This window comes from Sander lucioperca, chromosome 19 (assembly GCF_008315115.2).
Source record: "Sander lucioperca isolate FBNREF2018 chromosome 19, SLUC_FBN_1.2, whole genome shotgun sequence".
Lineage (NCBI taxonomy): Eukaryota > Metazoa > Chordata > Actinopteri > Perciformes > Percidae > Sander > Sander lucioperca.
The window spans coordinates 30119703-30133374 of record NC_050191.1 but is presented as its reverse complement, the minus strand read 5'-3'; the positions used below and the strand labels follow the sequence as shown (position 1 = coordinate 30133374).

Below are 13672 nucleotides of genomic sequence, written 5' to 3'. Positions count from 1 at the left end.
TTCTTACTAAATGACTCCCATCAGACAGCATGAATCGGCACACCAGTGAAGAGTGTTTTATGTACAACAGTTGGTAAATATGTCTATATTATCCTCCTTGTTTTAGAGGTAGTGGACTGTGTCTAAATGGTTCCTACTCCCCCATTATAATAATTATAATATGAAATAGTATAAATTGGATATTATATTGTGTGCGCCATACAGCAACTTACAAAACAAATGCCAATGTTTGTAATAAATTCAAAAGATTTAATGTACAAGAAAATGTACAAGATCTGTTCGTACAAGATTTCTATTGGGCTGTTGTAAGAAGGTTGGTGGGGCATTTCTTGGTGGCTTATATGTGGCTCAGAGACACTTGCTCAGATAGGTTGTCACCAAGTTTTTCCACAGACTTTGTACTTGGGAGATGGCAAGGTAAAGTCTCAAAAATGTCCGGTCCAATTGATTCGGATGTTTGCGTTCTCACATAGAGCTCCTCCGCGTAATGTCTAGATAACTTCAGGGTTGCAGTGCATGTGTGAAAGGGGCTTAAGTGGTGGCAGAGCATGGCTACATGTAGGGGGTTACTAGAGTGTTTTTCGGGTGGTCGCTGGTGCCGGCTTTGAAGAGGGCACTGCTACAGTAGATGGTTGCTTGATCATGATGAGTTAAAGAAACGCTGGCGATCTCTGTTGGCTCAGGTGAACATGACAATTTCCTTCTTCTTTTTTCTCTAATTAGGGCCTGAGCACCAATGGGTGCGAGGACTCTCTTGAAACTGAAGGAATTATTATTATTACGCATAAATTAATTATATTTATGAGGGATTGAGGTGCTCAAAAACTCACTAAAATTTGCACATGCATCAGAACTGGTGAAAAATGTGATATTTTATGGGTCTTACGCAATGATTTGGCAAGATAGAGCTTAACTTAAAGCCCCCAACTTTAAATTTGACGCAGATGAATAATAATTGGTAGGCATATGTAACATCTCAAGACGTACAAAAAAGCCTCTTGGAGATATATCCCAGAACCAACAGGAAGTCAGCCATTTTGAATTAAATGTTGCCCGTCCATCGCTGCTTGCATCTATTGTTTCCCTTTATGGTGAACTCTCTAATCTAGGCATGAAATTCCTCAGAATATTTAAATATCTAATAGTTAGGAAAGCTTACCTAAGTTCCTCTAGAACAACTGTGTTGTCGTAGGGACCAACCAGGAGTTCCCCCAGGTCAATATCATTGCCATGAGGGTGAAAGGTCACTTTGTAGCCCTTAACTTGTCCAGGTGCTGGATCCCAGGTGACCCTGAAACTGGTTTTGGTGGGCTCTGAGGTCTGGAGGTTCCTGGGAGCCTTGAAGGGCGACACTGAAATAGAAGAACCCGGCCAGAACTTCAGGACAAACTTGTGCAGAGTAAAAAGTCAACACCAACTCCAACTATTGGCAAAGGTTTTTGAAGATCAGCCACACGTCCACATTCAAGCCAGTTTGTCATTAGTCCACAATACAATACCTTGAACCCGGTGTCATTGGTTAAAAAGCCCAGTGTCATGCTGTGTGTTAGTAATGGTAGCGTGTGATTGAGCACATGTTTATTAACTGTGATTTTAGTGTTCTGGAAAGACGCTGCTTCTTGACAGCGCAGAAGCACCTGTAGTGTGAAAAATATTCATCTTAACAAGTCGTTTTAAACTTGAAGTCAATCATAAACTCTTATTTTTGGAGGAATAATGGGAAAGAAATCTGCAACTTGGATGACAGAATCATGTTTGTTTCCAAGGCAGCATGACTTGTGTTAACATTTCTCTAGAAACAAGTGACAAAATTGTCAAACAAGCCATTTTTCTCCATTTGTTTCCCCAATACTGACATTTAATAGGAGAACGTCCAGGAAGCCAGTTGAGGTAGAAGTCCTTGATTTTCGGGGAATTTAAACACTTCACTTAACCGACAGTCAGATAAAGTCATAGATGATTCGTTGAGCAGTGAGATTAGCATCGCCCAGCTAAATTACTGGACGCAGAGACCAAGAAAATACATTCATAAGTTTTCTGACTCTCGGTGAGTAGGACGGATAGTGGCAGAGCCCAAAAGCCAAAGAAAACACTTAAAAGTTTAATTTTAAAACTAAAAATTAACCTTCAGTTTGGCTGGCCAATCACAGGACACATTATGACTCCATAAAAAAGCTGAAATCACCTAAGCTTCACATTGTTTTTAACTTCATTCTAAAAATTATAATGTTTTAAGAATGAACTCAGGTTTAAACGTCTTGGTTTAGATGGACATGTTTCTGCAGTGTACTGTTGAATTATGGACCAACGTACGTGTCGTTCCTACTCCTTGCCTTGCTTTTCCTTCCCCGCGCTTGTAGATGGGGTGAACGATGATGTTGTAAGTGGTCGTGGGCTGCAGCCGCTTCATAACGGTGGAAGTGGTCGTCCCGGGGATCTTGAGGGCCGCTTCTTTCCCTCCACCAATGGGAACGTACTTCAGCCGGTAGTGGGTCACCTTGCCCGGCGCCGGCGTCCATGTGACTTTCATGGTTCGCTCGGTCTCGTCCGACACGGTCAATTTTTTACCAGCAGCGGAGACTGAAAACAAAAAGTTATTTTTATAAACCGGATTCAGATATTCAAGACTCAGCCTAAAATCTGGAAATGGAAATATTGTTATCGTTAGATACTGCCAGTATATTTTGGCAGGGCAGAAACAGGATTTGGAAAATATTTCAATGCTTTTCAAACATATTTATACTTAAGTGTAACTGATTTAAAATGTCTATGGCTGCCCATAGAATTTCATGACTTCTCCGATAAATATTCAAAAACTTATTTTGTCTAATCCACCTACTTTCAAACATCCAACCACAATATTCCTTTTGCCATCAAAACTCCTTTAAAGCTTTAGTGCATAACTTTTTGATATTAATGGACGTCAGTTACATTCAAGCCATTGCCAAATGAGTTGCTACAAAGCTAATTAAGACTATCAGCTCCTCACAACTCTCTCTGGATTTCTCAGTATGACTATGTTCACAAGATTGTGGCGTCCGGCGATAATGACCTCTTCTGAAGAGTCCATCATGTTTTTTTAGTCATCCGTGTCCTCCTTGGCTACTAGCAACTGTGTGGAGGAGAGGTGAGGGCGCGTGCGCAATCACGGAAGGCTTGTATCATGTGGACGCGCCACAGTTTTGTTGTCATTACTTAGAATTCCTCATGGGGGCGACAGAAACTATGCACTATAGCTTTAACAGACTCACTTTGTCAGTTTTTATGTTCTGTGTGTGCTCGACTATTTTGTGCATGTTTTCTTTTGGGGGCTACTTACAGCCATAAACATTTAGTTATTTTTCATTTAAACCCTAAAAGTAATCATCTTTCCCTCTCTATTTTCAGGCCAAGGTTTCCCTTTTATATTCCTTCAGTGATCTTTATGTATTCATAACTGCAGGCATAAATGTTGAGTAATACCATCAGCTTCATGCCAAAACTAATTGCTTATGAATTAGGCTTTCGCCCAGAAGTGATCAATTAGGGAGGAAATGCTAACCACATTTTCCTTTTTCCCCCTGAAACAACCAAAAGCCCTATAAAATGAAATGAACTTATTTCCGATGATTCTGCAAGTGATTAGAAAAGAATGTGCAAGGGAATAATATGTATATTTAATGATCCCAAGGAAAGTTTTTCAGACTACTTGATTTTTATTGGCGGAAAAAAAACATGGCATCCAACTTTTCGATGTGTTGATGGATTTGAACAAATCTGTGAAGCCAGAGATGAAATAGTTCTGCTGGGAGAATGCATGAGGAACAATATATATACTGAACATGTGTTAGTTTCTCTACAGTTTTCTTTGTTTTGGGTGGCCTGTTTGTGTGGATCCGGACTGTTGGATTTTGCATGTGTGCGTATAGGGATGTGTTGACATTTTTAGAGCTTGCTTGGTCTCTGATGCAAAGTATGCAGCTCACAGTGCGTCACTCATAGGACACACACGTTGAACCAATGTTCCCCTCAGTTATTTCAGAGAGCGTAACACAACAGAACTGTCACCATGTTGGCGTTTCACTCACAATAACATGAACATTTCACAATTTGAAAATGATCTAAAATGAATATCTTAATTCAAATTTGGATTATTTCTATAGACTAGAAAGCAGAAAACGTTTGGAGAATGCCAACTGTACGATTATGCACGCTCTGAAATCAGTTTTGTTCTTGTGACAAAAGAAAGTGTTGAATCTAATTTGGCTCATATTCTTGTGGCACACACGCACAAACTTCCAATACTTCCCTCTTGGGGGTTGAAGAATTGGGTTCATGACCTAACCGCTGACTATTAAATCCCTGAATTGACCCTTCTGCGCTGCACAGGTGATCTACAGTAAAAGCAACTTTCGAGCAATAAACTACACCCTCCAAGCGGGTCAGTAGAGCTGCTCTGTCCTGCATCGTTGCTGCATGATTTGAATCACGGAGAAACGGTGTTAGCTAAAAACTAAGTTTAAGCTAATCGTTATTTTATTCTTGCAAATTTGTTCAATGCTAATTATCGTTGATCTCAACAATCTTGTTTGTCTTTGATTTATATATGTATTTGTATTGTTTTGTATGCATTTATTTTCCTTCATTTGTGACTGTGAAGATCTTTGTAACCCAGGTTTTGAAAAGTGCTACAAAGTCCTACTTATTACTAGTTAAGTAACTTAACCGATGAGATTATTTTTGTCTCCAGAACAAACTAGTTCTCACTCCCAAGCAAAGGTCAACACTGACTTATTTTAACTTTATGTAGTTAAAATGTCAACTAAGTTAACTTACTTAAATAACATCACATACTAACGTCATGTAACAAAACTTATTTTAACCAAAACCACAATCTTTTCCTAAACCTAACCAATTAGTTTTGTTGCCTGAACCAAACCTTACCATGCACATTGAAAAATGACGCCAAAGGGGTACCCAGAGTGTTCAAAATGGGACATTAAGGGCGCACTCACACTTGGCCCAGTTAAACCGTACCCGAGCATGCTTGACCCCAAAGTCCTGTTTGTTTGACTAGTGTGATCGCTCGCACAGTATGCTAATCTGTGCCCCGGCCCGCTTGAAAGAGGTGGGGTTGGACTCGGGCACGGTACACATCAGTGTGATCGCTAAACGTGCCAGGGTCTGGTTCTTACCTTATAGATGAACGGGAATTATAGTCGGCAAGTCCCGCAATGTAATGACGTAAACCTGCTCTGGCCCTGATTGTTTTATTGCAGTGTGAGCGCAGGCCAGCAGGGGGGAGTGGGGAGCGGGGACAATCGTACTCGAGCACGGTTCAAGGCAACTGAGCCAAGTGTGAGTGCACCCTAAGCGACCATATGTGACGAGTTGGGAGTGAGAATGTGTCTCCAGAGCCCATTCAGTGATCACAGAGTGTCTGTAGTCTTACCGTCAGTGGTTTCCTGTCCAGTGAGTGGCCTGCTGTCTTTATGATCGTAGGCGGCGACAACGGAAACTTGGTAGAGCGTCTCCGGACTCAGACCGTCCAGCACGGTGTTGGTCACATGTCCTGGCACCGTTTTATCTCCAGCCTCCTCCGAGAACAGTGAGTTCCATCGAACCCGGTACATCTTTACGTTGCCAGGCGCCGCCGTCCAGGACGCTGCGAAGCTGGACTCAGTCACGTCGCTGGTGACCAGGTTTGTAGGAGGTCCCACCACTGCAAAAACAACAAGCAAAGCTGTGGATTATTATGGGGTTTCTGATGTGTATTGTGAAACACAAAAGCAATCTGTGATTCATAAGATAAGTAGTTAGTGAAACATCTTTCTTTATGTAGATATTACATTTAATGTTAGATTTTGGACCAAAGCTTTATATCTTTTAAATATACGCACCCTAAATTTTGAGCACAATAGTGCCATCAAACGTCCTCCCAGACACACAACAGATGTTTGTTTTTTTATATTTTCTAAAGTCAGACTGGCTGGTTGGCTCTTTCCCGTATTTGTCAGTTTTCTTTTGAAATCCATCTTCTCTTTTGAAACAAAAGGAGCCATTTGCTGGCAGATCGGATTATTTTCAGAAATGGAAACGATTAAAAGGCCATCGGGTGGACAGAAGAATTGAACAAATCACCACAGCTATAAAAGGGCAGAGACGCCTGGAGAAACACATGCGATATTTTAAGACACTTCTGCTTCATTAGTGAGTGTAGAGCATTGGGAGACATGAGACATGGGAGAGCAAAGACATAAAACATGTCAGGAACCGGATGAACTCAAAGTGCCCAGTGAGCCAACGAGAGGAAGAAATATCTTTATTGTAGTTTATTGGACATCTTTATTTCATCAAATTGCTGCTTCCCTCTGTTGGTAAAGCGTCAGCTGCAAACTTTGATATTCAGTATTTTGCAGACACGTTTAGATTTACACGTTTAACCTTTTAACTAGTGAGCTGTTTGGTGACCTAACGGCTCTCTTGCTTTCTTGTGGGTTTAGGGAACTTTGCCTTTGTTAACGCCCCACCGACTCAAAGGAAAATTTCAGTTTATAACTCGGGTCTTATTCTTGTGGCTTTGACGTCCGGGTTTTACTCCATCCACTAATTTAACCCTTACTCAAACTTCTATCTAACCCCTTAATTCAACCAAGTGATGGATTGAAAACACTCATTGACATCGTCTTACAAAAATGTGCTCACTCTGAAGCTTGTACTTGCACAGAGATCAAGAACATACACACAAACACAGTATCAACGTGTTTTCAGTTTTATGACCTCGGCTCAGCTTTCTTAGGGACGCACAGAAGCAAAAACCCTGTATATGTTTGTTTGAGCAAATCTAATTCCCACAACCGCAGCGGCTCATGTTGCTGCTAGCAGACATATGGTCACTTTCCTATACAGACAGAGCACAACGCTGGAAATATTTGTGAATGATGGAAAAGGAGGAGGAGGAGGGAGAGTCAATATCAAATTACAATCCATCTTTAGTTTATAGAAGGTGACAGCATGAACAGCGGAGGTGCTGGAAATACTGAGTATCCACAATGTGATAATTACCACAAAATAGCAGATCCAGCTATATAATCAAGAAAGTGAGGATGGAATAAATCACATTCTAACTTGTGCCAAATGATACACATCTTAAGAGAGAGAGGAGGGGGAATGTTCTCCAAATGTTTATAGTCGGAAAAATTGTTTCTGGTTTGGATTAAAAACAACCAAATTCAGTGTGTGTGTGTGTGTGTGTGTGTGTGTGTGTGTGTGTGTGTGTGTGTGTGTGTGTGTGTGTGTCTGGAAGTTGTTGAGCCATTTTTGTTCCTGCCAACTGATACAGGAAATGTAATTTTGATCATATTGTTATAGACTGTTATAGAAATCTCTGTTAGCAAATTAGGTTTTAAAACGGTTTGAAAAGCATATCATGACAGAAATACTGGATCAAAGATCTCTTTTCGGCTTTTAGTGCTTATGGTAATATGCAAAATGCTCGACTCAAATCAGGCTTTTAATTTGAAGGTCTCCATTTCATTTGAAGGTTTTCGGACTAAGAAAAACACATCAGACTTCCAATCCTGGATGTATTGTACTTTGCTTCATTAATGTACATGTGTTAGTTTATTTCGGTCTTGTTATTTCACATGTGCTGCTCGGTCTTCGCCACACAGACGCCACTGCAGCCACCATTAGCAGGGAGCTGGGAGCTCTCCACGGCGGCTGCCAATTTTTATCAGCTTCAAGGAGCGCTGTCTCTCAAAGCTGGAAGCTGAGTCGGGAGGCTTTCGAAAATAACAGCCACAGACAGCCGTCAGATGGAATATAGAATATCTGGCGCTCTGCAGACGCAACCTCAAATGCACCCAGACCTATTTTTCCAGTCATGGATGAGGCAAATGTGAACAAAACCGCAGGAAATATATTGCACTTCTGAAGAGATTTCCTATGATCTGCATGTCTTCCTAATCTATCCATCCATCCATCCATCTATCAACCATCCATCCATCTAGCAGCACAAGGACAGTGATAGTTCAGATAAATAAATATAAAAAAATAAATTATAAGAGGTATATAAAAAAAAAAAAAAAAAAAGAAAACTATACAAGAGCATTAAACATTAGCATTATTTAACTGAGAAACAGTTGTACGACTACAACTCCAATGCACCGACTTCTTCAGCACCTGAAGCCCTTCACGATTGAAGTACAGGTCATAAGCTTTCTTAAATATTTCTTCTGTTGATCTCTAAGCAGCTGAGTCTCTTTGCTCTCTGACACAAAGCTTCACGGAGGACACTAAGACTAGGAATTGCTGCTGCTGAAGCCTCACAGTCACAGTGGAAAGTCTCTTGGCTGATTATTACTTTGTATAAACTTGGCTACCCGACATGTTCCATCTACCATCAGCCGTTTAAAGCACCTTCAAGTGCAGAGAGTGACTGCAGTTTTCGTACGGGTGGCCCAGATGGAGAAAAATATCTCTGCAAGTGTTGTTGGTGCTACTTCACATCAGACGAGAATTGCGGTCCAGCTCTCAATGAGCAAGGCAGTAATACTGCCAGAGATGGGTGCTCCAGGTTTGCCACCTCATTTATTTCAATGGGACCACGACATTGATGGACGCAAAAAATGCAAGATCATCGGCCTAACAACTTTGCGCAATGCCACAGTGTCATGATAACTTTCCATTTTTAAAAAGCCTGTCCCATTATATTATAAATTACTGTGTAGTGTTTATAATATAGAAAAAGTAGGGCTCCCCCCTCTTAGTCATTACTCGACTAATCGATCTTTTTGGTCTTAATTAAATAAAATTTATTTAGTCCATTAGTCATTTTTTGATGCTTTTTTCATGCTAAATAACTTATTTCCAAGAAGCGTATGAGCACATCTCTGGTAAACACAAGATTTAAAGTGGGGCTTGAGCTTGATTCAAGTCAAGTTTTTGATTCTTTAGATAAAGCATATTTGTTTTCTTTATTTTAGCTTTCTACCAAAAGAGTACCACAAAATACCTCAGCATTTATGAGCAAAAATTGTATATTGCAGCTTTAAGATTTCATTAAATTTAGATCGATAAGCAGAATTAGAATGACCATCCTTATGAAGTTAAGTTCCCACAAGGGCAGCCCTTGCTGTAAAACAAACGCATTGCTTTGAATAAATGCGTCCCCTTTATGGCATTACATCTGCTCACTCGATTTAACAGAACATTTAACGTTGATTCAAAAAATCTTCCATCATAGATTATGATGGAAGATGCGAAGGAAACATGTCTGAAGTCTATCAACACATACCCACACCAAACTTCATTAATCCATAGCACCAAAGGGAAATATTAGTTCACAGCCAGTCCGCGCAGCACCCTTCAGCACTCATGTGTCTTTATCACCTTCATGTGACAATTGAAGAAACTTATGTTTGCTCTTTCATCACCACGTTAAACTGGGAACTTAACTGTGTGGCCAGAATCGCCACAGGAAGCCAGGTTGTCGCCTAAATCTGCAGCTTTCAGGCCAAGCTGTAAAGTAAGAGCTCGTTATATGTCCAAACCTGGCCTCAACTCCTCACCTGCACTCCCTGCAGCAGGCCTGGAAAGCTAATACAGGTGAAAACTCTAAAAACATAAATAATTGCCTGTCACTTTGACGCGTTAGAACAAGCTGGGGGTTGTAACCTGATCAACCACTGCAATCAAGGAAAAAGAAGTTAACGCAAACTTCAAAGCTTGACAAAACATGTACGACTGAAAGGTTGATCGTTGTATTTTACAGGTTTCAGTTTAATGAGTCATGAAAAGTATAAAGGACGACACAAAGCTCATGGACATAAAGACAGGAAACTAGAAGAGCGCAGACCTCCGCCAAGGAAATACCTTATCTCGCTACGTAAACCAAAGTGAGAAATAGTTTGTGTACCTTCCCCGAGATTTGGATCCGCTCCAAATTTTAATATGTTCTCCCTTGACCCATGCTACATCCTTACACCAAGTTTCATAACAATCAGGCCAGTAGTTTTTCTGTAAACCTTGCTGACAAACCAACAAATAAGGAAACCAAACTGAAAACATAACCCTCTTTGGCGGAGGTAATAATTGTTTCATAAACCTCCTCGTCGTTACAATTTTTACAACTTTTCCTTTCATTCACATTTGTATTTGAGTTTGTTGGCTTCAGGCCCTTGTGGAAGACAAAATCAAACTGTGTACGTTTAAAAGATGCACTGTCATCACTCTGTCACAATAAGTGATTCCTGAAATGTTCCCTTTTCTCTCCACAGTTATGGAAGCTTTTCCATCCCACAGCAACATCACGCCAAACTGGTCCAACAATCAAGAAGTCCTGGTTAATGTCAATGTTTTGGGGGTTTTCCAAATGAGTGTTAAAAGTGAAGGACTTGGTAAAAAATTTTTTAAAAAAAATGCCAAAAGCAGCTGCAGAGCCTTGTGGACAGGTTTACGCCAAAAAACTGAGCGAGATGTGCCGCATTCATAATGTCATTGTAGTTTAGCCGGGGATCAACATGCCATTGTTTGAACAAATTAGGAAAGAATGAAAACAAAGTCTCTGTAGTATTTATACAGTAGTTTGGGTAACAACCTGGATTGGCTTTGATATATTACAGAAAGCATCATAACCTGCTGATTGTTGGCATGTGGGAGAGTTTTCCATTTTAGCTCCCATTCGGTCGTAAACACAAATCTCTTGTGCACAAAACCAGGCCCCGACGATGCTTAATATGAGGTCTTACTGTACAATAAGAGTTTTTACAATAAGAAAGAGTGAGCTCATTGGGTTTAATGTGGGTACAGTATCAGTGCAGTTTTCCACTGCACATCTGAGCAGGTTTAGCTTTGCATGTGAGAGGAAACAAAGGTAATGAGGAACCTCGTGCCAGCTGCCTCTGATGTGGGCCAACACCACGGATGTCTGGGGACCTTACCAACACACTTCAGAACTAGACCGTGAATGCAACAAGGCAGAACAAACGCACCATGCTGTGCCAGTATGGCCCAGACATCCTGAAGCTTTGGAAAGACAGAAAGAAAAGAAACAGTGGAGGTTGTATTGGATTGCATGGCACTGCGACCATGTAGGCATCTGGAGGCTGTGGACAAGACTATTAAATTCCAGGCAAGCCCTCACAAGGTGGAAGAAAGAGAGACAGCAACACAGAGAAAGAAAGACAGAGAAAACGACAGGAAGAGGCAACGAAAGACAGACGGAGAGAGGGAAAGGCAAAGAGAGAGACAGAGAATTAAAGAAAACAGAATTAAAAAGAAATGGGATAGGCAGATACGAAAGACAGAAGGTGAGACACATGGAGACGGAGACATAAACAGAGAGACAGAGACAGGAATGAGTCAGTCTTCCCTGCTCCTCCTAACCTTCCAACCGTGCTCTCAGCTGGGTTACATTCCTGTCGGGTCTTGCCCTTTCTCATCTTTCCCTCTCAGCCTGTGTGTCCACTGTTACTGTTACCAGCTTCACTAACTTCCACTGTGTGAGATGCACAGGTGAGCAAACACTGATAACTAACCACATCCATCAAGTTCAGGTCCAACATGATGGCCTCGGCACTAGGGCTGCATACTCTTAGTCAATTAGTCAACTAATATCGTTCGTTTTGGTCCTAGTCGCCTAAGATTTCTTTAGTCCATTAGTCATTTTTTTACGCTTTTTCATGCTGAATGACTTATTTCCGAGAAACGTACAAGCACATCTCTGGTAAACACAAGATTTAAAGTGGGGCTTTTGCTTGATTCTTTGCGGAGAATGTCAGTTTTACAGATCGGTTGAAAATCAACTAATCAGTGAGTCGACAAAATCAGGAATATTAGTCGACTAAGGATGTCTTTAGTCGAGGACAGCACTAATCAGCACTGCTTTGATGCTGGCTTCATCCGTTTCTTTTATAAACTCTTTTTTTTAAATAACTATATTTTTGCCATTTTGCCTTTAATGAATAGCGACAGTTGAAATACAGATGGGAAAGAGAGAGGAGTATGACACGCAACAAAAGGTTCCCTGTTTGACTCTTTTAAGCATCAGTAGCCACAAGAGTCAGTGTACATGAATTACTATGTCATCTTGTCTGCAAGGGTCTGCATGAACTCTGTCCAAAATAGTTTTGCCATGGTCAGGGATATAGGGATGTATGCTGACACTTCATATAGTTTAATCAAACCAGAAAACACCTGACAGCTAACCCACTAATTACACAGATCTATAAATGTTATTTTGTTAAAAGCAAATTAATACCTGGATCCTTTGGGACCTTTGTTGCACCTCTCTCTCTCTCTCTCTCTCTCTCTCTCTCTCTCTCTCTCTCTCTCTCTCTCTCCCTCTCTCTCTCTCTCTCTCTCTCTCTCTCTCTCTCTCTCTCTCTCTCTCTCTCTCTCTCTCTCCCCCCCCCATTTCCTGCCACATTCTGCAAGCTACTAGCAATAAGAGTAAAGAAATTCTTAGTCTCAGTCGACAGATCTGTAAAACTGAGTTTCTCCACAAAAGCACCACTTTAAATCTCGTGTTTACCAGAGATGTGATCAGAAGTTTCTCAGAAATAAGTCATTAAGCATGGAAATAGGATAAAAAAAGACTAATGGACTACAGACCAAAATGGCCGATTAGTTGACTAATCGACTCAGAGGGGGCAGTCCAGCAGCCTAGTAAATATAAACCAAAAACGTACAGTATCTAAGAATAAAACGTGGTAAAGACCCAGGTGGTAAAGAATGAAATGTCCTTTTCACTACAACACTGTAATATCGTCAAACTGGACGTCGTCCTTCTCTTCTCCATCTCACCACTTCTCTTGTTCTGACTGTTTATTATTACTCTCCAGGAACAATAAGCCTGACCCCTGAAGCCTCTCTAGGTATTGAAAGCGAGATCACGTCTGGAGCAAAAAGAGAGCCATGTTTAAACACGGACTTGTATCAAATGTTTGTTTTAAGAGCTCTTTGACGATTTGGTCGCCTTCCAGGATTTCGTCACAGCAATTACAGTGAAAAACCTCAAGCATTAGCTGTGGTTGTTGAGCCACAAAGTCATAATAAAAATAGAGTAATCCCTTAATCTGGGAGGATCAGCGGGCCACAGCTGGGTGCCAGAAATTTAGCAGTGAAGAAAGATATTAAGATATCTTAATATGTGTGTTTATTTTAGTTCATTTTACGTTTGAAAAAACAGTCGATCATCAAATGGACACATTTCAGGACACATACTTGCACTTTAAGGGGAGCTGTATCTTCATTTATAAAGAATTAACAAATCTGTTCCTCAACTAAAGGACATTTTAATTTCTTTAAACCTTAATTAAACCACATTTTTGATGTTAACACTGAATGAAATTAGTCCGCATGTGGTTAATTTGTTGCAGGAAGATGATAAAACCAACCTAGGAGCTCTACAGAGCTTTTTAGCCTCTTTTAGCCCCTAGTTTGTTTTTTAGTGTACAAAGCCGCATTTAGATAATTTAGCGGTGATTATCATCAAGCAATGAACAGGTTTAAAAAGCCCTGGAGAACAGGAATGTTTTAAGACCTGACTAAAAAGACTGAAAGGTGCTGGCCAATCTCAGGTATTCTGGAAGTTTAATCCAGGCATGAGGAGCCTGCTTATCCACGTTTGGTCTGTGGATCAGTAGTCTATATCCTCGACGTTCCACTTCCAGGATTTCTCCGGTGCAGC

The 13672-nt window shown here is 40.7% G+C and overlaps 2 protein-coding genes across 5 annotated transcripts in view; both read right to left on the bottom strand.

The window, feature by feature from the left end:
- The window catches only part of LOC116045413, a 977204-nt gene that overhangs the window by 413580 nt on the left and 549952 nt on the right, over positions 1-13672 (bottom strand). The gene's annotated exons all lie outside the window — the stretch shown is intronic.
- The window catches only part of col12a1b (collagen, type XII, alpha 1b), a 158383-nt gene that overhangs the window by 119750 nt on the left and 24961 nt on the right, over positions 1-13672 (bottom strand). For all 4 annotated transcript variants that reach the window (XM_035995046.1, XM_031293032.2, XM_035995045.1 and 1 more), the window contains exons 13-15: positions 5432-5701; positions 2314-2580; positions 1160-1352 (exon numbers count right to left, since the gene is read on the bottom strand). In XM_035995046.1, the coding sequence (XP_035850939.1) occupies positions 1160-1352; positions 2314-2580; positions 5432-5701 (730 nt within the window). The remainder of the gene's footprint in view (positions 1-1159; positions 1353-2313; positions 2581-5431; positions 5702-13672) is intronic.